The sequence below is a fragment of the Drosophila sulfurigaster genome, chromosome 3, assembly GCF_023558435.1.
Source record: "Drosophila sulfurigaster albostrigata strain 15112-1811.04 chromosome 3, ASM2355843v2, whole genome shotgun sequence".
NCBI lineage: Eukaryota > Metazoa > Arthropoda > Insecta > Diptera > Drosophilidae > Drosophila > Drosophila sulfurigaster.
The window spans coordinates 11,016,938-11,040,436 of NC_084883.1; the positions used below are offsets into that span (position 1 = coordinate 11,016,938).

Genomic DNA, 23,499 nt, shown 5'->3' on the forward strand with positions numbered 1-23,499 from the left:
TTTCGATAATAACCAGATGGTTTCACATCCAGGTAATTTATTAAATCTTATCATTGTTCTAATATGCAAGTTTAAGTAACATAAATTTTATCATTTTCAAAAAATCTCAAAAATTTAATTATTATCGATTCGTGTATTAAAAAGAATTATTAAACGCACACAGCGTTTTTCAAAGAACGGCTATTGATTTACAAATATCAACACACGAGCTTCAAATTAAAAAAAGTGTTTTAAGGGTATTATTAAATCGGTAGAAGATTTTTTGATATAGTTTTATTGATATAGTAAGTGAAGTTTAAAAAAATATAATTTGGAAATAGTTTATAAACCCGTATTTATTTTCAAATCTGTACAATGAAATTCTGCAGTGCCACCTTGTCAACTATTGATAATTACATTCAAAATTCAACTATTTGATTATCAAAATGAAATAACAGGCAGTATCAAAACTAGCAGTATAAGTTGATAATTTGCAATTTACAGCTTATCTTTCGCTTCACATTTTCGTAGGAAAATCGAGTCAATCGTAGAAAAGACGTCGCTTGATTTTTTGGCAGCATCAACTTTAAAATGCAATCCTCTCAAGCCATAATAGTCAACCAAAGGTTTAGTTTGCTTGTGGTAGGATTCAAGACGCTTCTTAAGCGCCTCGGCATTATCGTCACTTCGCCTTATCAAAGGCTCACCAGTAATCTGTTGGAACCATAAACAAAATCCTACAATTATTAAAAATAACTCAATAAATATTTCAACTATTTACATCGTCTTTCATCGCAATCTTCGGCGGTGCAAACTCTTCATGATAAGAACGTCCACTTGCTTGATGAATCAATCGACCCGTTATTCTCCTGACCAGCAAGTTATCATCAATAGCAAACTCAATCACGGCGTCCAAGCCAGTCTTCCTCTTGTCCAGCAACTTATCGAGCTGCATAAAATAATGAATTAATATACAGTAAAAACGAAAAAGAAAATATTATTACCTTCTCAGCTTGCACGACCGTTCTAGGAAAGCCATCCAAAAGAAATCCGTTTTTGCATTCCGGTTTATCAAGATTGGAATCAATCATATCAACGACCAGCTCATCAGACACAAGTTTGCCTTCATCCATAACTTTTTTGAGCTCAGCTCCAAGCTTAGAGCCAGATGAAATTTCTGCACGCAGCATATCACCGGTTGATAAATGACACACACAAAACTTTTCTTTTAGCATGGGTGCCTATTAAAAACGAGAAGTTCATAATTTTATTACATAAACATTAGACGTTTGTGAGTCTTCCAGTTAATTGACAATCAGTTGCCAGCTCAAGCTTTTTTGATTATAGTCCATATGTATAGATTTTTGAATAAATTAAATGATAAGAACATTTCATTCTAAAGCAATTAAAAATTTCATAATCTGCGCGTGATATCGAGAAATTATATACATACATACATACATTAAATGATCATTCGATGGTATTAGCTTTAACTATGAAAATCGATAAGAACAAAGGTTAACTTTTTTATCTTACTTGTATACATATTTATTTAAAATACTCAAGCATTTTAAAAACACATTAATTTTATGTATTACGCTGGTTTTCTTAGTGTTCAGTAAACGACTATTCCGGTCGGTTAATAGATGAGTGATTTTTAGGAAACCTCTCGTTAACAGTTAGAGGTCAAATCAGGCATCTCTTGCAACATGCGTGACTTCGTATGTATATTCAATTGCTCGATGGCCAATTGATATTTATTTATGTGTACATAGTATGTGTGTGCTATTATATACATTTGTGCAAAAATAAGTTAAAACATCTTAAAGCTGGGTGCTAAATCTTTACTTCAGCACCACATTCTAAGATGATCTACTTTTTAATTGTCTATTTATAGCGGAAGCCGCTTGGCTTTGGCCGAGAAAATATTGGCATGCTGGCATATACATACATATGTATTGCTATTGTATGTATTGCTTCTATCGCTTGTATACATATAACAAATACATGCGTATGTATGTATCTATGTTTATCTACTTGTGAATAGGTTTGATATCAATATCAGCGCGACCACTGGTCACTGTTATATTATATAATATTTCACCCACCTGTGTTCCTTTGCCAGAGCCTGGCGGGCCCAAAAGAATCGCGTTGACTCCAGAGCTGCTGGGCTCGTAGCGTTCCACGGGTACTGATGCATTTGGCGCCATTGTTTTATAATTGCTTATTTTTAATATCTTTCACTGTATGCAGGTATTAACCTCTATTCATAACTTTTAGTTATATTCCTTGATAATAACAATAGCCGTCTCATACGAGGTTCAAGGGTTGAGTCGTCAATGAGCGAACGAACTATTCGCGGAACTGAACTATTTTGAACTATGGTTTAAGTGATAACAGAGCACGCGTCTGAATGAAGTTATCGAATTTACTAAATGTTTGCATTGACGGTAGTCTGTTTCCACTGCTCTTATGCATAGGAATTATGAATTTTAAAATGAAAAGTATTAAAATATAAATTGTAAAAATTAATAATTATAAAGTAAGTAATTTTAATATTCTTGCCAGATTCCATTTTGGCCAATAATTAGTATTACTAATTTAATTTTAGTGTATAAAACAAAAACAAATCGATAACATGAACAAAATATACTCTGATTATATTGATATAAATTGTCCACCTCTAGGAGAAAAAAGAAAAACAATCTATTTGTAAATGATTATTTTTTAACTGTGCAAGTTTAATTGATATATAAGATTATTCGTATTGAGTTATGGTAATTATTTTGATTACCGCAACTATTGCAATAAAATCTATCATGATGCACAATCCGATATACACATATTGACGTTGATGCAACAGATTAGTTGGATATTACATTTTTTGGCTTTATTCATTGCCTAGGACATCAATTCATTATTATTTAAAACATTTTCTGTATGTAACATAACTAATAATTCATTTCAGATTTTCGGTTGGATCAAATTCGCTGTGTGATTTGAGGATGAAATCAGTTTGAGCTTCCCAACTAAGTTTACATATCATTGGAACTCTATATATTAAATTTATATTCAAATATAGCCAACATGTTTTTGTCAATCGCTCCACCATTAATGGACTTTGAGGATGAGCTGTTATGGATCAATCCGTCAAGCAGCGAAAATCTAAATGTTTTATATGATAAATCAAATTACGTTACGCCAAACACAAAACTGTTAATTGAACAAGCTTTTATTCAGCCATTAAGTCTTCAAGATCAACAAATTTTATTTGATGATTTACTAAAGCAAAATAGAAATATTGCACATCAATATGGATTGACACCAGCTAAGGTATTTTATCGGATATTTTAAAAATGTTGACTCCAAATTTACAATCTTATCTGAATTGCAGCTTCCTCAACTAGTTGAGAACAATCCGCTTATTTCTATTGAAATATTACTGAGACTAATGTTGAATACCGACATTACGGAATATTTTAACATACTTGTCAATATGGATATAACTTTACACTCTATGGAAGTCGTGAATAGGTGAGTGCAATGATGTAAAAATGTGATTTGATGAATTAGCTCCACTATCTTTCACTCTTTCATCCTTCACTTAAGTGTTACTACTTCATCATTAATTATTGCCTTGCAGATTGACAACATCCTGCCCCTTGCCAACCGAATTCATTCATTTGTATATTAGCAATTGTATTTCAACATGCGAAACTGTCAAAGACAAATACATGCAATCCCGTTTGGTCCGATTAGTATGCGTATTTCTTCAATCGTTAATTCGCAACAAAATTATAAATGTTAAGGTAAAGTATCTTTAATTTGCAGTTTATAAAGCAAAATTTATCTATTAATCGAATTTTCATTTATTCTAGGAACTGTTTATAGAAATTGAAGCATTTTGCGTTGGATTTAGTAAAATTAAAGAAGCCGCTGCTCTATACCGACTAATAAAACATTTGGAGTCAGGCGACACAATTCAAACAACAAATTCGTTATCTAAATGAGTACAAGCAATTACAATAAATCAAATATAAAAAAAAAAACTGGTTTTGATGCATGGACAGAAAGTAGACTAAAGTTTAAAGTTTATATCACAAAAACATTATTAGCATTGTGCTAAAGCTCAATGAGCTTCTTGATTTAACGATAACTGGATATAAATCAATTCCCTTTCACTCGCAAGTAAACAGGCTTAAAAGTTACCACACATATTATAGGTTTTTATTATAGTCGACTAATTATTTTCATCTATTCCAACTGAGTTTTGTTTTTTCACTATGATGATAAAATTGATCTAAACATTAATGCCGGCTTTGTTTGCACGCTCCTTGTAACGCTTAATGTATAGATCCTCAGGATCGTATTTGGCTTGCAGCTGCTTCCATTCTTCAGGCTTCTTGTCGATGATAAAGCGCACAACTTTGTCCGTATTTATCTTCTGTTTCTCGCTGCACTTGCTGCACTCGGTTTTCAAAGCATCTGGCAGGGATCTCTTAAGCTCTCGGCCTTCAGGACTACACTTTCCCGTATCGATCAGACATTTAAAATAATTATCGAAAAGTCGAGTTGATTTCAAGATTTCATCAATATCAATATTATCATATTTTGTGGTATATTTCTCTTCAGCTGCAACGCACACTATCGCCACGGCGAGAATCGCAAAGATAGCTTTCATTTTGAAAACCCTGCAAAGAAAAATACTTAATATTAGGATTTTGAATTGATAACAATTATAATGTACTTAAATAATCAGTTAAATAATAGGAAATGAGTCCGTCCCTATCTCATTTCTTCTTAGTTAAGAAATGACTTAGGACACGAACTTAACTAACCAAGAAGTTCGTATGATATTTCCAGAAATCAGAATAATTAATGCCGTTTATTATTGCTGTTAGATGCAGATGACTTGGTTAGATTCAGATAACAATGTTGTCTTTTTTTAAATATATGTACTTCATTAACGATAACACAACTTTGAGTTACGAATGAACGTCTGATCACATTATACAACTAGTTTAACTACACTTCAATCCTTTTAGCGCATTTAAAATTATTCAAGGTCGACAACTCATGTTCATTTCTGAAAAACTAATGATGCATATCATGTTTATGGATATCGTACGAGTATTTACTTTATTAATTTCGGATTAATAAGTTGTTGGATAATCAAATGATGAAATGGAGTCAAGGCTACCTATCCAATCAAATTAAATACGATGCAAACAAAGCAAACGGAAAAGTTTCCTTTTGCTTGTGTTTATTAATGGTTATTAAATAGGCAGACTATAATAGACAAACCATTATAGATCTATTTACTGTATTATTATCGTGCATAAATAAACACAATAGACATCCAAATTACTAATTGAAAATGCAAATATAGTCTTTTGAATACACGAATAACTAAATATGTTAGAGAAACTTACTGTTTATTTGTGCCAGATGATAAGTTTGAGCTTCCCACTCAAACAAGTTGTGTTGTAGTGAAAAAACTTGAACGAACTGACGAAGAACTCAATGAGGTTCGCTTTTATACTTAGAGACAACAAGATATATGTACATATATAGTAGTAGTCGTCGTCTACAACTTATATGAGGTATACTTATAACTCGCTTTTGTATGCACTTCACTGCTTTTAGACTTTAAAACGTAAGGCCTTCTCGGTCGAATGTCAAACCAGTGATTAGTCTAAAGTACATTATTAAGTTAGTATATATTTTTTTCCCACATATCCATATAGCTATATATATATATATACATATATATTTTTTATTGTTTTTATTGACGTATAGGTACTTAGCAATTTGCAATTAAGTGTTATATTAGAACCTATTACATTGTGCGATATGAATCATCAGAATTGAATATGCATACGCAGGTCAATATAGTGTAACGTCGTGTACATCTATTTTAAATGATCGTATGTTTCCATCTTCAATTAAAAAATATAGCTCAGAAATATAGAAAGGTTATGATTGCGCAATTCTTCGAATTCCCAACAACATTATCCATTAATATTAATAATATGATATTATTCTAAACTAAAATAATCATCTAATTCGGTCTTCATAAGATATACCGTATACCAGTGATAACAATAGTGTTGACGTTCTTTAGTTTATATTCAGATAGGCTGTATGGTATATTTTACTAATACAGGACATATAAGAATTAAATCATTATTCTAGTATAGAAGCGAATAGGAAAATAATACCAACATAAGGATTCAACACATTCTTCAGTTCGGGGGCGAGGGAAACAAGACGAAATCACAAATTTCAGGATAACCAGAGAACCACAAGGACGATTGGCATAAACTGCGAGTGAATAGTAGTCCTTGCCAAGATACTTCGTTTGACACTAGTCCAGTAAGGATCGGACAGGACATGGCCGAGATACAATCTATACTAAAGAAGTCCTTTTGTTGTCTGCAGGTCATTTGTCCTTTTTGATATGCCAATAGTTTTATACCAAAGGACATCACGATCGTCCTTGAAATGGCCGACATACATATGTACGTTGAATTATTTTAAATAATTCATCAAAGCTATTTTACATATGGTATAATAATTATCTTATTTCATGCAGCAACTTTTATAAATAATTTTAAAATTTTATTAAAATTAAATATACAAAATAAGGTAAATTAGGTATTATATATATACATACATATATAATATACCTATTAACTCGATATTATTGTATGGCGTGACAAAATTTAAAAACAAACTTCATCTGCGTAGGGCCAACGTTAACACCGACACCAAAGCTTAGTCTCTCGAACATTTATTGTCTTTAAAATCTTGTTGTACATAAAGACATATAATTATGAAAAAAATAGAATTTCTTAAACAATTCGACTTGTAGAAAAAAAATATACTATGACATTGACAGAAAAGTGTGTATATTCTTGATAGTTAAGTTTTGTACCCTTAGTATATTTTAAATATAATTTTTTATGTGCAATACATTTTTATACCCGCTACCCATAGGGTAGAAGGGTATTATAACTTGTGCCGACAGGAAATGTATGTAACAGGTAGAAAGAGGCATCTCCGACCCTATAAAGTATATATGTTCTTGATCAGCGTCAACAGCCGAGACGATCTAGCCATGTCCGTCTGTGTGTCTGTCTGTAGGAACACCTAGATGGCAGAGACTATAAGAGATAGAGCTATAATTTTTCGACAGCATTTGTTATGTTTGCACGCAGATCAAGTATGTTTCAAATTTTTGCCACGCCCCTTCCGCCCCCGCAAATCAAAAACATCGAATAACAAGCGTAATTTTAAAGCTAGAGTTACGAATTTTGGTACATACAATAATAACTATAGTAGTTATGATTCCTGAAAATTTGGTTGCGATCAGATAAAAATTGTCGAAGTTATTAATGAAATGCTTTTGTATGAGCAAAAACGCCTACTTACTAGGGTTCTTAGTTGCTTTGGCTGACAATCTGGTATATTATGCCGCCTATGGTATATTTTGAATCTGGTACTATATCGATATAACAAAAATACCATTCGGCCCATGTTTAGTATTTTGTAGTATATTTGGTATATTTCGAGAATAATACCGCAAATTATATTGCTTTTATTCAAAATGGGTAGCGGGTATCTCACAGTCGAGTTCACTCGACTGTAGCTTTCTTGTTTTCGCTTGATCAACATGGAAGCACTTTTAAATTTCACAAATAGCTTTTAGCTTAAAATCTAGAATATTTTTATATCATTTTCAAAGAACTAACAATAAATCTAATAGTACTATTAACCAATTGTAAAACCATTTTGTAAGTAAACATAAAATATATAAATTTAACCATTTTCATATTATATACCATATGTATAGCGGTGAAATTAAAGGATATTGGTATAAAAGTAATGCAATTAGGTTTTTCTGTTTTTTGTTATTAAAAATTTTATTTTATTTTGAGATTCGTTTAATATTTTATTTTTTATTCTATGTATAGTAAACCGTTTAATTATAAAATTGTCACAGTTGCACGTCAATGCCAAAAAATCAGATAAAAGTATTGATAGTAGTAATTTTTGCGATTATATATATATTTCTTAAATTCCCACAATTGTTTTTTTAAGTGTGGAATATATTATTAAATCCATTTTTCAATATATTGTCATTATGTACCAATAAGTAATGGCAATTGAATCAGCATGCACATTTAAATAAAATGTACTTAGTTTTCAATTTATATCAAATTTTCAGCCAACTGGACAACTTTTGACAATTATATTTATCAAATATACTCTACTTTCCGAAGTGGAAATCACGACGATACCTTGTCTGTCTTCACAACCTGAAAAATTCGTAGATATACATATTTTAATGGCTCTTATCGATATCAATTTTATCGAAACGACTTCGATTATTTCTGCTGGATAGTAGATACATAATTGCTTGTGGGCTTGATTATTTTATTATAATTTTATAGGTACGTCAGTATAAATTGTTGACAGGTGAATTCTCAATCGGGTTTCAGAGTGATTACATTAACTCGTGATTAGTGTATTTATTATTTCGTTTCCATTCGCTATATTTTGTTGCCATGTAGAGGCTTTGCTAATATTGATTCTAATGTATTTTAGATTGAAACGGATGTTATCAAATAATTGCTATAGGGATGAATCGTAGAGGTTTAAATACTGGAAACACGATGTCTTCTCAGGCCAACATTGATGAAGGCAGTTGGAAAGGTGTTTCAGAAGGCTCAGCAATGTTACCTTCCACAAATGCATCAGCTCTAAACCCGGACGCCAGCAATCAGAGCGGATTTCCCCAGGGAGGATTACCATATAATTCCAGCGGCAATCAATATCCACAAGGTGGACAATCCTCACCAGCTGGCAATCAATCGTTGGTATTTCAAAATTCTAATCAACCCGGATCAAATACTCCGCAATACACTTCATCTCCGGCCCCCTCGGGGTCATCAACCCCTGGTCCAGTTGGAGTTGGCTCGCAAAATATACAGGGAAACTACTCACAATCATCGACCGCGGCAAATTTCAATGGGCCTGTTGGCGGACCATTTGGATCACCATCATCTGGCCTGGGACAATTCAGTCGGCCAGCGAGTTCAGGTACACCATTCAATAGTGGGCAAGCTGGACACTTTTCGTCACCAACAGTTTTTGGTGTTGGTGGCCAATTTAATCCAATGCCACCAGCATCACCGTTCGGCCATGGTGGCAATCATCCCATGATGGGCGGCCCTCAACAAATGGATCGCATTGATCAAGGCTTTCGAAGACATAATTCATACTTTAGTCATACGGAGCATAGAGTGTTTGAGTTAAACAAGCGATTGCAGCAACGAAACGAAGACAGCGACAATTGTTGGTGGGATTCATTTACAACTGAGTTCTTTGAGGATGATGCCAGATTAACCATCTTGTTTTGCTTGGAAGACGGCCCCAAACGATATACGATTGGACGCACACTTGTTCCAAGGTTTTTTCGCAGTATTTTTGAGGGCGGCGTCTCCGATCTGTACTTTCAGCTGAAACACGCGAAGGAATCTTTCCACAACACATCCATAACACTGGACTGCGATCAGTGCACAGTGATTACGCATCATAAAAAACCTTGCTTTACAAAAGTATGCGCAGATGCCCGATTAATTCTTGAGTTTATGTATGATGATTACATGCGCATTAAATCGTGGCACATGACTATTAAGGGACATAGTGAATTGATTCCTCGGTCCTTCATTGGAACGTCACATCCTGATCCCATACTCATGGATCAAATCACAAAGAACATTACTCGAGCGGGCATAACCAATTCCACTTTAAATTACCTTCGATTGTGCGTTATCCTGGAGCCGATGCAGGAGCTCATGTCGCGTCACAAGGCCTATGCTCTGAGTCCTCGTGATTGTTTGAAGACCACGCTCTTTCAGAAATGGCAACGAATGGTCGCACCACCCGGAAAAAAGGATCCCCAAAGGCCGCCGAACAAGCGTCGCAAAAGAAAAGGCTCAAACTCCGGAGGCGGCAATAATTCAAATACCCCGCCAGTCGCAAACCAGAAAAGGTCCCCATCAGGACCCAGTTTCTCGCTCTCATCGCAAGATGTAATGGTTGTTGGCGAACCCACATTGATGGGCGGTGAATTTGGCGAGGAAGACGAGAGGTTGATAACCCGATTGGAGAATACGCAATATGATGGCACCAATGCTGTCGATCACGACAACCATACTGGATTCGGACACGCGGATTCGCCCATTTCTAGCTCGAATCCATGGACAATGGAGCGAGGTGGCAACATTCCAGCTAGTCCTGGAAATCCATCTGGACCACAGAACAATGCAAATATAGCGGATATCGATAAAAAGAGCCCAATTGTATCGCAATAGAAACAAATTCAGAACAGAAGAACAGACACAGACCTAAATGATAATTTCATTTTTCGATATATAGTACATACATACGGTGAAATGTATTTTCATACTTGCATGTAAAAATCTATATTTAAATAAAGTTTCGCAGCTTTAGGAGATGTAAATAAGAATATTAATTAAACAATTATATATGTATCAATGTAATTTCAAAACTTTATATAATATTATATGGAAGCAACCAACAAATTTTCGAACTTATTTTATTTAAAACGTTTTAAGCCCGCAACTTTAAGAATCAAGTGGACTTTTCAACTAAAAAGTTTACTTTATAAATGGTGTAATCAACTGTATATGATCGCATACCTAACTTAATTACATGTAAATATGTGTAGATAAGTATTTGTATGTAAGGATTTTGATCACAAAATCAAATAAAAGTCGGCATATAAAGATTTCCACAAATATACTTTAAAATTGTAATCAACGTTTTGAAAGTGACATAAATATGAGCGTTCATTTGATAAAAATTTCCTTTTATTGTCAGATTTGAGTTCAGTAAACATTTTTAAATATCATTACCCTATAAACATTCGGATTAACATTTTTAACTATTTATATGTAATATTCAATGATTATTAATATTCGCAAATATTTTGACGGCAACTAATGCTAATTTATTTTCTAATTATTACTCTTTTAGCATATTGAAATGAAAATTCTAAAAAGACCCTGGGTAAAGTTTTTCATTGCTTTCGAGTTTTAACGGGTTATATTACAATCGGAAAAATAATTTCAAACAATACATTAATTGCGTTAGGATTGCTTACACATTAATTAATATTAAACTTTTTCTTCATTAATTGTCTTTAAGCTTTCACGGACCTCAAATTGGATACATTTCATTTGAAATCACAGAAATATCTTACATATTAAGAAATGATCCTAATTATTTGATCCTTCGTAACTCTGGTCCCATTTATGGAATAGTGTATAAAATACTAAATTTTGCAGTCATTTCTGTCTTCGGTATATTTCGATATTCATCTTGCGGTCACGCTGCTAAGCAAGAAGTTAAACGGCTTTGAAATTACTTTACGACTGATTAATATAAGAATATTTTGACTTGAATTATTTAATACATTTATTGGTAAGTTGTTAATTAGTGCAGCGTTGAACATTACTAAATTATGGAATGAAAAGTGCATTATTGATCATGCTGAAACTAATATGATGAGCATGTACATTACACATACACATGTGTACCCAAGTGCAGTGAATGAACGCAATGTACAGTTCTTAGTACAACAGCCTATTGTAAGTGATTTAACAGCATTTAAAATTGCAATGCATATTTGAATACATGTATATGTTGCATATAAAAAATCGCACGAGCGACAATAGTCAAATATTCGCACCCAAGCCGATACAGTGGTCAACAAAAGTCGCCATTCCACTGCTACCTGTCGCTCTGTGATAGGCATTGTGATGCAGTAATTCGCTTTTAGTATTTTTTATGTAACTCATTACGTTTAGGTTTAGTATATCTAGCATCTGAAATAAAATTACTGTATATACTATATATTATTATTTTTCAGATAAATATGACGGATAGTTACGTTAATTTAAGCGATGTCGAGATACAACGGAAACTAACGCAATTGGGATTTCCAAAAACTCCAGTTACAGAAACCACCAGACCATTACTGATAAAGAAATTGATGAAACATATGAAAAATGAGAAGCTTAAAAAAGGAAAAGTAACAAACTATGTGCTTTACTCCAAGGATAATAATAAGCCACAAGTACTCAATTCGCCACCAATTGCACTACAAGAATATTCGAATCTCTTTGATAATGGGCTTGAAAACAACAATGATATTCGAGCCTACAAAAATCCGACGGTGTTGTACAAAAATGATGTAAATGTGAATTCAGTGCAGAGTTCTGCCTCAAGGATGTATGCGCCACCTCCTGTTCTGGCTTTAAATTATGATGATAACGAACAACATGCTTTAAATATTGCCAACAAATTTCGTAAACCGCGCTCAACAATACCTTGTGATACCTCATCGTCATCCACATCCTATGCAAAAATCAATGGCAAACCCAACATTTGTGATGGTGGTGTTGTAAATCGACTGCTTAGTTTTCGAGATACCTCTACAAAAAAGGAAAAATTCAACTCCAAAGATGGCTACAGCACAGTCCCAATGTCAAATGCGTTTATTAAAAATGGACTGATCCAAAAACTTGTCGCATTCGATTTGAAATCGTTCCTGAAGAAACCTGACATTAGTTTGCACATTATACCACATGTACTTATTGCGTCCTTTGTCATATTTCTAGCGATGATTTCTGTCTTGTATGTGGCAAAGAAATTTTACTTGAGCCCCATTTCTCGCGCGGACTTAAGATATACGATATGCGGACCCAACGATAAAGACTTGCTGTTGTCTTCACCGACAACTGTCACTTGCATTAGTGAAGATCTATTCAAAAAGGCCGTGTACATAAGTGAGGAACTTTTCAAGTACTTAAATGAAAGAGCACGGTTGCATCACTGTATTGATAAGGAGCATTCACCAACACTTGAACTGGATGATTTGAAGAAAGCGCTAAGTGAAAACAGTAATGTCCTCAAAGGCAACACGCAAAAAAAGCTACTGGCCACGCAGTATTTAATTGGTCAAAATCCACAATGGATGATCAAGACGATTGTCTCAACGCTAAACTCATCCGATGACATATCATTCGAACTGACGGAACCGAATCTGCCAATTAAGTGCATTATACAAAAAAAAATGTCACGCTTTTTTACTGCTATCGGATTGCTGCTTCTCGTGGCATTAGTTTGCTTAATTGTTTATCTTTCCGTGGCTTTTTATCGCATAAGACAAAAAGAAAAACTTTTGGCCGCAGAGCATTTTATCAAGGACATAATCAATGAACTGATGTATCAAAGTTCGGTATCGGAGAACTCGGAAGTTATAATTAATGAGTTGCAAGACAAACTCTTGCCAGCTCACAAGCGATCGAAACTATTGAATTCGTGGAATAAGGCTTTAAAGACGCTTGAGGGAAACGATAATCGCGTGCTCTTTGGTATGATTGCCCGAAATGGCGAACAACTTCGTACTATGACATGGAATAAGAATTTAGGTAATAAGGAAGTGAGTACCTCAAAGAAATGGCAAAGTTCAGCATTTGATAACTCTAACAAAATCCTAAATCCGCCAACGTCTTGCTTGAAAATCAGGCATATGTTTGATCAATCCGAAGTTGAACAACCCAACCTGAGACAAATGATCGTTGAATCCATATTCGAAAAGGTTGGCGCAAATTGCAAAATATGCGATGTTCAACTTGATAAGCAATCGTGCTGCGTTTATATTCGCTGCGCAACTGAAGCTGACGCTGGAATGGTTCACAACGAAATCAACGGATGGTGGTTCGATAAGAAACTAATTTCAATCAAATTTCTGCGACTTGAACGCTATTTAAGTCGTTTTCCAAAATCTTTAGCTGAACCTATATACTTTAAATCCCCAAACATAAATTAAGTTGTTAATCTTAATAAGCTTATATAAGATTTTTAAATAAATATTAAATTTACTGTCTCGAGTTTTATATTTTGTTCGACAAAATTTTTGGACTGCAATAATGGGAATGTAAATTAAATATAGCAAACAAGTTTTAAAAAGAGTGTACGGCTTTAGCTGTTATATCGAATTATATTACTAAATAAATTCATAAAATTAGCGAACTTTAATTGTTCCCGGGATTACGATTTTGAACTAGTTGTTTAAATGTAAGAACTCAGTTCATTTAGTTCCACGACTAGTTCGATCTACACTCTTGAGTATATTCGATACCACCCTAGTCGCAATGTTCTTGCGCGTAGAAGTTGTTCTCGATGTGCGCTTATAAAAGTTTTTCTTAAGTGGACAAAAAAATATTATTTAAATAAAACGCATTATGGACTGCCATCATCGTATTGAAGTGCCACTGCGGTCTGGTGGTGGCAAGAAGATGAAAAAACGACGAGAACTGGACGCTTTGATAGCACATTCCATTACAAAAAAAGGTTCCCACCGCACTATTCACTCACAGGACAAATTGCTGTCAGTATCCACGGATGACCCTGATGACTACACATGGGTAATGACAACACTTGAGAATATTTAAATGTTCTTTAGAAATTGAATATTTAGAAGTTAACGTTTGTCTGGTCGCAATTACACTTTTACTTATCTATGCTCATAAAAGTACTTATGAACATAAATATGTACATGTGTATATGAGTATGCATATGTATGTTATATGTATGTGTGCTTTGTTTTGATTTAGATGAATGTTGAGGGCACTACCCGACGAGGTCATCGAAAAAAACTTTACTTTCGCAAGTGTGCACCATTCCTGTTTGGGATAACTACAGCTTTATTTGTTGGTATATTGTACTGGCTTTACTTCGATTTAAGACAGCAAATTTCCGATTATCGTCAAAAAGTTGAAGAAGGTAAATATCACATTTTTTTCTACACATATAGTATATGTACTGGCAAACGAAATACAAACAAGATTAAAGTCATTTATCCCTTGTACATACTTATATTAAATAAATTTATAAAACCACTGTCAACATCGGCATAAAAATAGACTAGTTTCAATGTATTATATAACCACAACGACAATCACGTCTTCAATTAAGCTTGCGTGTAATTAATATCTACCATATTGCTAACTCATTTAAATGTTTTAGTCTCTGCCATAAGCAAAATATTTCCGGATACACTCCAGCAGTGGCATGAAACAACATCATTCCTAATCAAAAACCAAACATTTGTAATCAACCAACTCAATGAATTGAATCAAAACGTTAACGTTTTGAATGGCAATTTAAGTAGTCTCCAAGAGACTGTCAAGGCCCAGAGAAATTATGGCCAAGACGAGAAACTTGTGGCCGACTTTGGAGCCAAGCTAGAGGCTGTTGTAACGGATATTGATGGCATTAAGGAACACTATAATAGATATGTCGAGCTACAGAAGGGCCTGCGATCCGATATGGAAATGATCAAGGTAAGACAATTACTGTCAAACTTATGTATATTACAAATTATTGAACAATTTCCTATAATTTCAGGTCAACGTTAGTCAATTAGCAACGATTAAGGAAAGCGCTGCGCCAGCAAACTTTTCAAATGACGTCAACACGCTCAATCAAACGATGCAAAATGCATTGACAAAGTTGGAAAGCGATCTTATGAATGTTAATAACACTCTTATCCAGTCAATAAAAATTATTAACGGCGAAATCGTGTCGCACAAGGTAAATATATCATATCACATATAATAGAATTCTCATTACGTCAGCAAAATATATGTTATCAGAATAAATTGGACGACTTGTTGGATCGCTCACAAAGCATAACGGCTCATGTAACCACATTAAGCAACAATTGGCAAGAGTTCCAGCAAAAAATAATAAGTGTCAACGAACAGCTGGATAAAATGAAAGGAAAGGTAATATGTGCATATATATAATTTCCTCAGCGTTTCATTGAATTAACTTGTTAATATTTAGTTGACGATAACCGATAACAAGAACCGTATGCTTTCGAATGCTATTGATCAGTTGATGTCGTTGTATAAGAAACCTGCTGACTCGCCAACAACTCAATTGAACCAGGAAGATGCGACCAACAATGAGGTTACTCAAATCTTCATTTAATTTATTTTTTAATAAATTAATTTATAATATTATACATTGCAGATTGAAGTAACGACTCCGGCAAATTTAACGGTTAACGTCAGGGAATCATCAACGCGATAATCTAAAAATATTTTAATTAAAGGAAAAAATCCTTTATGTACAGTTCTTATAATTCATAGAAGATAATTTTATTATCATCACGTATTTTGCAAAATATTTAAACATAGTAGCAAATACTTATATTAAATACGAAATTAAACATAACGATTGGCGATACGAAAAACGTTTGTTATAGTCATTAAATGTGAAAGTTGGTTAAGCTAAAGTTATTTTTATTTATAATAATTCTACTTGTAATTTGCCCACTTTAAATCAATGTTTGTGATTCGCTTCTGTGCTTTTATTTCAAATAATACAATATGAACATGTAAAATATTATTTGCGAAAGAAACGTAAAATACTTTCTTTTTGAATAATATTGCACCAAAGAAACAACATAAATAAACCAATTTAATGGATACAATATACATTAATCATTCGCAAATATGATATGAATGTTTAGTTAATTAGTTTGTAAACCATTTTAACATAATATTTAAATAAATAAACACTAAGAGTGCAATAAATGTGAACTGTACCATCCATATAGCTGCACTCAAAGCCCGCCTAGAATTTAAGATAAATAAAACATTTATGATTCAAATTCTGACCACAATACCTGCGTTTTAAATTTATTCAGATTAACTTAACTCTTATATAAGAATTTTAAATTCTACAGCACACAAGCTGGAAGTCAAAAATACTCAATAGAGATAAAATTGTTTATTTACATAAGTTAATGATAATACATTGTTGCAATATTCCTTATCTTTAGTGTTCATCATTACAATCGAAAGAGTTAATAACCGTGTTGTACCACCAATGTCTGCATGACTTTACGGATTTGATTGCTGGTATTAAGGCATGATTTGATGCCGAGTGAGAAAGCAACGGACAAGATTTCAACAGCGTGCTCCTGCAGCAATAAACAAATCTCCAACAAGTTATCTATGGCAGTAGCGGCCACCGAAGAATTCTCATCCCTTAAACATTGGATATATGCATTCAAGGTGCACTGGTTGATATCTGAATTACCCGGATTATGCTTAAGATGTCGTATTAAAATAATAAAAGCAATGGAACGTATTTGGGCGCTGGGCGAGAAAATTAAATCCAAAAGACGTTCGAAGAGCTCATTGATGAAGACAAAACGTTTCGATGTTAAGCATTCCATTTCTTGCAAAGGTCCCAGGATCACATCTTCGATGTGCGACTGCTTAATCACTTTAATTAAATCTAGAAAATGGGGCGAGACATCGCTGAAGTTTGCTTTGTTATAGGAGCCCAATGTAAGCACTGAGAAGGAGCCGCGGCCAACGACTTCCTGGGCATTTAGATTACCCTCCATGGAATCCAATTCACTAACCACTGCTTTGGGTTTCGTATCTGAATGCCCATCCAGTTCGTATTCAAATTTGACGTCCTCGTCATCAAGCTCTGAGGAATTATTCGACTTATGTTGCAGTAATGCAACTGCTTGAACCAAAGTTTGCAACTCAACCATTGATGTATACTTGACAGAGAGCTCTGATAGAATGCCCACATATTGCTCAATAAAAAGCAAAGCACTCGAAGGATTGCAATTAATGTAGGCCTGCAGAATCTGCACAAACTTGGCCAACATCTGGCATGCTTCCTTTACCGAACTGTGATGTTTAAAGAAGGTAAAGTAGCATGTAAGCGTCGTTTGAATCTCGTTCTTATATGTATCTTCGTATATAGTTGGCTGTAAGAGCTCCAATGTTCTCAGAATTTGGACAAAACGATGAAAATGATGTTCCTCTCTCAAAGCTTTCATGCTATTTTGTGCTCTCCCCTGCATAATGGACGACAGAACTCCTAAATGACGCAGGAATAGTAAAGGATGCGACGCTGCCAGTTTTCGCAGTAAAAGTTCCGTATCCGTTGAGAGTGTTTCAAAGTCTTTCTTTGCAGTGAGGCTACCCAAGCAGGTGATTAAATTATTAGATATCTTATCAAATTGACAGCCTTTTAAGCTCTGCAATTTGTGCGTTTGTCCGACGGCATTGCAGGACTTCAAGAACTTGATTCGAGGATACATTATGTAAAGTTGTTGCAGAAGTTGATGTTTTAGCGCCTCGGAAACCGAACTTTTTTCCACATATTCTACTACTTTAACCATTAGATCTTTGCGCTTTTCTGTTAGTTTAAAAAGTAGAGTCATTCGTGAACATAATTTAAAATCGTAGTTAGTTGTGGACAACTCTGAGATGCCCTCAAACAGAATAAAGTGTACAAATGGCTCCAGCTCCTTAGAATCCAATTTGAAAAATGAATTTGGTTGTACATTTTTAGACATGTACTTGTCTCTGCCTTTCCAAAGTTTGGGATTTGTTGTCAATGCCTCGAAATAGTTGAGCACGGTGCTGAAGTCCTTGTCATCTTTGTAATCCTTAAACAATGACTGCGCTATACCCTCAATGGTATCCCAATTTGTTTGATGGTTAATCAGTGACAAAAGATAAAATCGAAATTCACTGCATGACTTGGAGAATAGGAATTTCTCTTTAAACAGCTTGTTTGAAACGATTTCAGGATCTGCCTCAGCGAGCCAGTCAATAAATAGTCCATTTTTGAAAATTTTATAATATTGCCCTTGCTTGTTAAGGTTGGAGTTGCTTTCCCCCATCGGATACTCAAATCCTCGCATCATTTCTCTAACGATTTTCTTGGTTTCCGGTAGCGAATGTTGTGCTTTGAATTTGGCAAAATGCAGTTGTTGTGAGCTCTGCAGCATCGAGGATAAGCTGTCGTTGAAGAGTTCATTTAAAAAAGTCATCCTTCACACTAGGTATTTTGTTTGGTCGACATCGTATTGTTGTATTGAAAGTTCCCTCAGTGAGACGATAAAAGTCTGGATCCAATTTACAGCTGAAATAAGTTCTCAATATCGTGCAAGAGTCTCGTGTGGCATTGATGGAGCATTTGTGCTTCTTATCTTTGCGTTGATCCCAAGCGGGCTGATCTAAGACATTGTGTATGGTCTGTAGAACTTCAGAACTCAGCTTCGTCGGGCTGACTGCAATGTCTAGCATATTATGAACTACTTTACGCGTTTCCTTATTGGGAATTGCTCTCTGATCGGCTTTGTCAAGAAGTATTGCCGATAACTCGCTGAATGTTGCGGCCTTATTAGGAAGTTCAGCTGAGATCGGTTGATATTCAGTGATGAGCAGATTCTCCTGAGTTTGTGTATTCAATTTGGGCAGATCGGGCACAGTTAGCGAATGCGAATGCAAATCCAGAGCTTGTACAGTGTAATGACCATTTTTTAGCGCCTCGTGCTTGCTGTATCTCAATTAGCTGCGCCAAATATGCCTTGTTGAGAATGGCATTCTTGACCAAGTCAAACTGTTCCAAGACAGCCGTATCCAGCATCGCTAGCAGTTTGGACATGGAGTTTACAGGCGTGCCAAAGTTTTGCACAAAAAGCACAATTTGATCGGGCGTCAAATCATTTAAAGCTGCGTCAATCAGACGATCAACTGAAGACCGAATCATCTTAAGTTTTAGCCAATCTGGTAAAAGTTGAATTTGATCCTGCGGCATGTTGGGAAGGAAGGCAACAGGAGCTGGTCTGCCGGGAGGAAACCAATAATCCAGAATAGGTATGGACTCGGGCATGTTACTGTTGGAGTAGGTTAGTAATATGATAAAGGCATGAATAATGTTAATGTGCAACGGAAGTTGGACGCCATCATCAAACTGAACCATTAACAAATCCGGATATTCGGTCCATTCGTAAGGCTCGTGAAATTCTCTGAGCTTAATGATATAATTGTTAAACACAACAAATAGGCATTTTAATGTTTGTATACGATTCTCATCGGGCTGCAAATCGTAATCCTCTTGCGAGATGATGATGTGTTGGAACATTGTGCTTCTCTCGACAATCAACTGCGCCATATCGATGACATGATCCAGCATTTCATTAACCGGATCGTTGAGCGTATGAGCCGTAATAAATTGTATGTATGCCATTATTAAATCGGGGCAATTTTCTACTTGGCAGGCAGCTCTTAGTTGTGGAATAATAAAGGCTTTTGCCTCCATAAAGTGTGGAATTTGTTGAATCGATTTTAATAACCATTCGTGTTCATATCTTCCCGAATTGTTGAAGATAATCTTCAGACCTGCTAATGCAGCTACTCGCGACTGTTTCACAGTCGAAGACAACCGTCTAAATATATAGTCTAGTACTTCACAAACAATGTGGTTGTTATAGTTGGAGTCCATAATTAAATTTCTGATAAAGGTAACCAACTCGGCATCGCGGCTATTCTCCTCGTTAATGTTATGCGCATTGAAGAGCAAAAATTCACACAAGCACTGCACGGGAAGATGGCTAAAGTCTCCCTCGCTATTCTGGACTAGATCGGACAACCAAGGCATCGATTGTGTTGTGCCCTGTCGTTGTATAATGTCTAGCAACAGATCTGGCTTCCGACAACGGCAGAATAGATGTCCTAACTTGAATGTTTGATTGAGATACTTTAGTTGTTCTAATACCAAGTTGGGTACTTTTCGAGGTGTTCCCATCGGATCCATTAGCATGAGCTGCGTTATTAAAATTGCATTTTCCTCGGTAATAATCGCATGAGGCGAGGTTTGTGCTGCCAAGTAGGTTTCAAATTGAAGAATGTGATCCCTTTCCACAGTAATTATCTGCAATTAGATATTCAAATTAGTTGTGAAGTGAAAATAAATATTGAGATCAGAGACTGCATGGCAATTAGTTGTTGTCGTAAATAACGTGCTCACCTGTAATTCATCCTTGTGAGGGGCAACATTGTTAAATTGATTTGTAATACAAATTTCCATTAACATTTTCATAGTGGGATAATGGTCCCAGCAAAAGGCACCAAAGGACGAAGGATTGTGTGCAGAAATCATTAAAAGTATTAACCAAGCTTTCCAGTAGAATGCCATGATTGCCAACTTTGGTGGCTCATAGTCCGATGGCAAGCGAATATTTTCCGGATGGTGATATTCCGACATGCTAAATAGAAAATCGATAATGTCGAATTTGTTTGCCTGCACTGCAGGGAAATCAGTTGCTTTCATTCCCGATACACGTTTTATCACCAGTAACAAAATATCGAATGTGTTTGCGATGGAAAATGGAATATCCTTTGTGATACCTATCAAAATAATACGCAATAACGTTTCCTCGTGAATAGGAGTCTCTGAAATTATACGCAAAATTGCTGCCCTTTCGGGCTCTGATGGCCATTGATCACACCGCGAATATTGCTCTGCATTTTCAAGCAATAGCAACTTGTGCAGCGCTTGATTGTATTCATTGCCTTGAATTTTAAAAATATTTGGTACTGTTTCGTACATCCATGAAACGGCATCCAGTTGAATTTGGGACATTTGATTGTACAACTTAATCAGAGCTTGATTGTTCTTTACATCACGATTAGTTTTCAGCGATAAGCTGCCTTCCCGTGCCTGCGGCGTGGCCGATAGAAACATGCAGAGACATACAAGATCGACCATAGAGTGAAAGATGCGCTCTTTAAACTCAAAGTGCTCGATTTGTTGATTCAATTCGTCGCGTTCGCTTAAGAATGTTTTACAAAACTTGACAAGATTCACATCGAAGCGCAGCATGCGCACAAGTTCCCGCAGGAACACACGTAATGTCCTTAAGCAATCATCGCGTTGCAATACGAACTCCTGGTATATTTCCGCCAAATTGACGGCTGACTGGTCTGGCGAAGTTTGAAACATTGTAGCTGGAAAAAAGGAATAAGTCAATTCATAAATATCTAACTATCAATTAAGTAATATCTAACTATGATAGTCTTGCTAACGAATTGATATATTTTACATTTTTAAAAGATCTATTACGTACCTAGCATGCCCATGTTGTTGGGATTTCTGGTGTTCGACAACTCATTTTGAACCACTAACTTCATGATAGTGCTTAGTATATCCGGCTGTAGGTGAATCATTTCCTTGAGACATGACATGTAGTGGTTGATAAGCGGCTTAGTTTTCAGGCGCATTTTAATTAAGACCAGCAGCACTTCGTTATCCTGTGTGCTTTTTCCTTTGATATTGAAGCAAATGTATGACAATAATTGCTGGGCGAATTTGACAAGCTTGCCGTTATGTATCCACAGCTCGAGCCGCGAGATGCTCAGACAACGCACCTCACCAATGCCGGACGTGGTGCAAAGAAACTTGAGAAAGTTGCGTGTGTAATTATCCTGCTGCTGGCGTTTGTTCAGTTGATCGCGTATTGCATCGCTAACCAATTTTTGCACAGTTGTATCAGAAAAACGCCGTTTAACTGTGCAAAGGTTATCGGTTGTTTGATCCACATCGCCTTGCATATACGGACTAGCATCAAGACTCTGTGTGGAATTGTCACCAGAATCGTCGTCGATAGTAACGTTGTCTCGATGCGCCTGACCTGAAGCAACTGTCGTGTTGGCATCCCATCGTAGCAGACTTAAATGAGGAGTCCGTGTACCGAAAGTCGCACATATGTTTTTCACAAACGGTGCACAACAATCGTTATCAGCCCAGAAGCGCTCATTGACAGCATCATCAATATAAGTGCGCAATAATACCTCTGGCCACTGCGATACATCGGCATATCCTCGAGTAAGCAGATTTGTGAGAATTATGTGCAGATTGACATTGTAGCGCATTTTCACATTTGACTCACGACGCAAAAACGATAAAAGTGCATACGTGACCACATCATTGTTGAAGTAATTCGGATGCACTTTTGCCAAGTATAAGAGTGTTAAATATGCAATATTGTCCACCTTTGGTCTAGCCGAAAGAGACGTAGAGGTTGCTTGCCGAATAATGCCACAAATGTAACGAACAACCGCTTCATTGTCGTTTTGTTCAATTGCCGTGTATATGCTTTCGAGCACTGTGGCTAAATCACAGTCAACAGCTACTTGTTCCCAGACTTCGTATTGGGCCACACCGCTGGTTGATGTTGTTGGTGTCATGTCAGCAGTACCATCTTTGATATTCCCACGAAATCGTTTACTCGCATGACTGGTAAGTGCCGTAGGAGCCTCTCTTTTTCGATCGCTGGAATTAGAACTGCCGGGCATACCTTTGATTGGCAATATTTTCGATTTGGCGTCATCCCGAACAGCTTTTGTGCCGAGGGCGTATAGTTGTTCGCCTCCCATTAACACCTTTTTTTGACCTCTATTCGAGGCATTCATTTTATTACGGTCCATATTGACAATACTTAAAATTAGCTCATAATTTTAACAAAACAATCGGCTGTTGAAAATCAAAGTGACCGCAAATACAATATAAAAAAATACCACTTTGTAATAG

At 35.5% G+C, this 23,499-nt stretch overlaps 7 protein-coding genes across 9 annotated transcripts; 4 read left to right on the top strand and 3 right to left on the bottom strand.

The window, feature by feature from the left end:
• Positions 1-317: 317 nt before the first annotated feature.
• On the bottom strand, positions 318-2,333 carry LOC133841753 (adenylate kinase). The gene is made up of 4 exons (XM_062274457.1): positions 2,088-2,333; positions 984-1,220; positions 761-928; positions 318-693 (listed from the first exon to the last, which is right to left on the bottom strand). Exons 1-4 carry the CDS (start codon positions 2,187-2,189, stop codon positions 478-480), a joined length of 723 nt encoding a protein of 240 aa, XP_062130441.1. The 5' UTR covers positions 2,190-2,333; the 3' UTR covers positions 318-477.
• Positions 2,334-2,616: 283 nt separating this feature from the next.
• On the top strand, positions 2,617-4,028 carry LOC133841754 (CCR4-NOT transcription complex subunit 11). The gene is made up of 5 exons (XM_062274458.1): positions 2,617-2,756; positions 2,948-3,312; positions 3,374-3,513; positions 3,623-3,788; positions 3,858-4,028. Exons 2-5 carry the CDS (start codon positions 3,067-3,069, stop codon positions 3,987-3,989), a joined length of 684 nt encoding a protein of 227 aa, XP_062130442.1. The 5' UTR covers positions 2,617-2,756; positions 2,948-3,066; the 3' UTR covers positions 3,990-4,028.
• A 156-nt stretch (positions 4,029-4,184) lies between these two features.
• On the bottom strand, positions 4,185-5,569 carry LOC133841755 (ejaculatory bulb-specific protein 3). The gene is made up of 2 exons (XM_062274460.1): positions 5,412-5,569; positions 4,185-4,670 (listed from the first exon to the last, which is right to left on the bottom strand). Exon 2 carries the CDS (start codon positions 4,658-4,660, stop codon positions 4,280-4,282), a length of 381 nt encoding a protein of 126 aa, XP_062130444.1. The 5' UTR covers positions 4,661-4,670; positions 5,412-5,569; the 3' UTR covers positions 4,185-4,279.
• A 2,759-nt stretch (positions 5,570-8,328) lies between these two features.
• LOC133841747 (LIM domain-binding protein 2) lies at positions 8,329-10,592 on the top strand. Of its 2 annotated transcripts, none has more exons than XM_062274445.1 (2): positions 8,329-8,435; positions 8,590-10,592. In XM_062274445.1, the coding sequence occupies exon 2, from the start codon at positions 8,625-8,627 to the stop codon at positions 10,359-10,361; it is 1,737 nt and encodes a 578-aa protein (XP_062130429.1). In that variant the 5' UTR covers positions 8,329-8,435; positions 8,590-8,624; the 3' UTR covers positions 10,362-10,592. The 2 variants fall into 2 exon arrangements, with proteins under 2 accessions (XP_062130429.1, XP_062130431.1); XM_062274447.1 differs by lacking the exon at positions 8,329-8,435 and adding an exon at positions 8,443-8,460.
• A 701-nt stretch (positions 10,593-11,293) lies between these two features.
• LOC133841746 (inner nuclear membrane protein Man1) lies at positions 11,294-13,959 on the top strand. Of its 2 annotated transcripts, none has more exons than XM_062274444.1 (2): positions 11,294-11,493; positions 11,942-13,959. In XM_062274444.1, the coding sequence occupies exon 2, from the start codon at positions 11,948-11,950 to the stop codon at positions 13,904-13,906; it is 1,959 nt and encodes a 652-aa protein (XP_062130428.1). In that variant the 5' UTR covers positions 11,294-11,493; positions 11,942-11,947; the 3' UTR covers positions 13,907-13,959. The 2 variants fall into 2 exon arrangements, with proteins under 2 accessions (XP_062130428.1, XP_062130427.1); XM_062274443.1 differs by lacking the exon at positions 11,294-11,493 and adding an exon at positions 11,544-11,660.
• A 256-nt stretch (positions 13,960-14,215) lies between these two features.
• On the top strand, positions 14,216-16,256 carry LOC133841750 (uncharacterized). The gene is made up of 7 exons (XM_062274455.1): positions 14,216-14,504; positions 14,694-14,862; positions 15,106-15,422; positions 15,487-15,672; positions 15,735-15,866; positions 15,928-16,053; positions 16,117-16,256. The coding sequence occupies exons 1-7, from the start codon at positions 14,322-14,324 to the stop codon at positions 16,174-16,176; spliced, it is 1,173 nt and encodes a 390-aa protein (XP_062130439.1). The 5' UTR covers positions 14,216-14,321; the 3' UTR covers positions 16,177-16,256.
• Positions 16,075-23,476, bottom strand: LOC133841744 (integrator complex subunit 1). The gene is given in 5 exon segments (XM_062274441.1): positions 16,075-18,994; positions 18,996-19,448; positions 19,450-20,841; positions 20,938-21,917; positions 22,037-23,476. Coding segments are annotated over 5 exon segments (6,225 nt in total). The 5' UTR covers positions 23,397-23,476; the 3' UTR covers positions 16,075-16,954.
• Between the last annotated feature and the right edge of the window lie 23 nt (positions 23,477-23,499).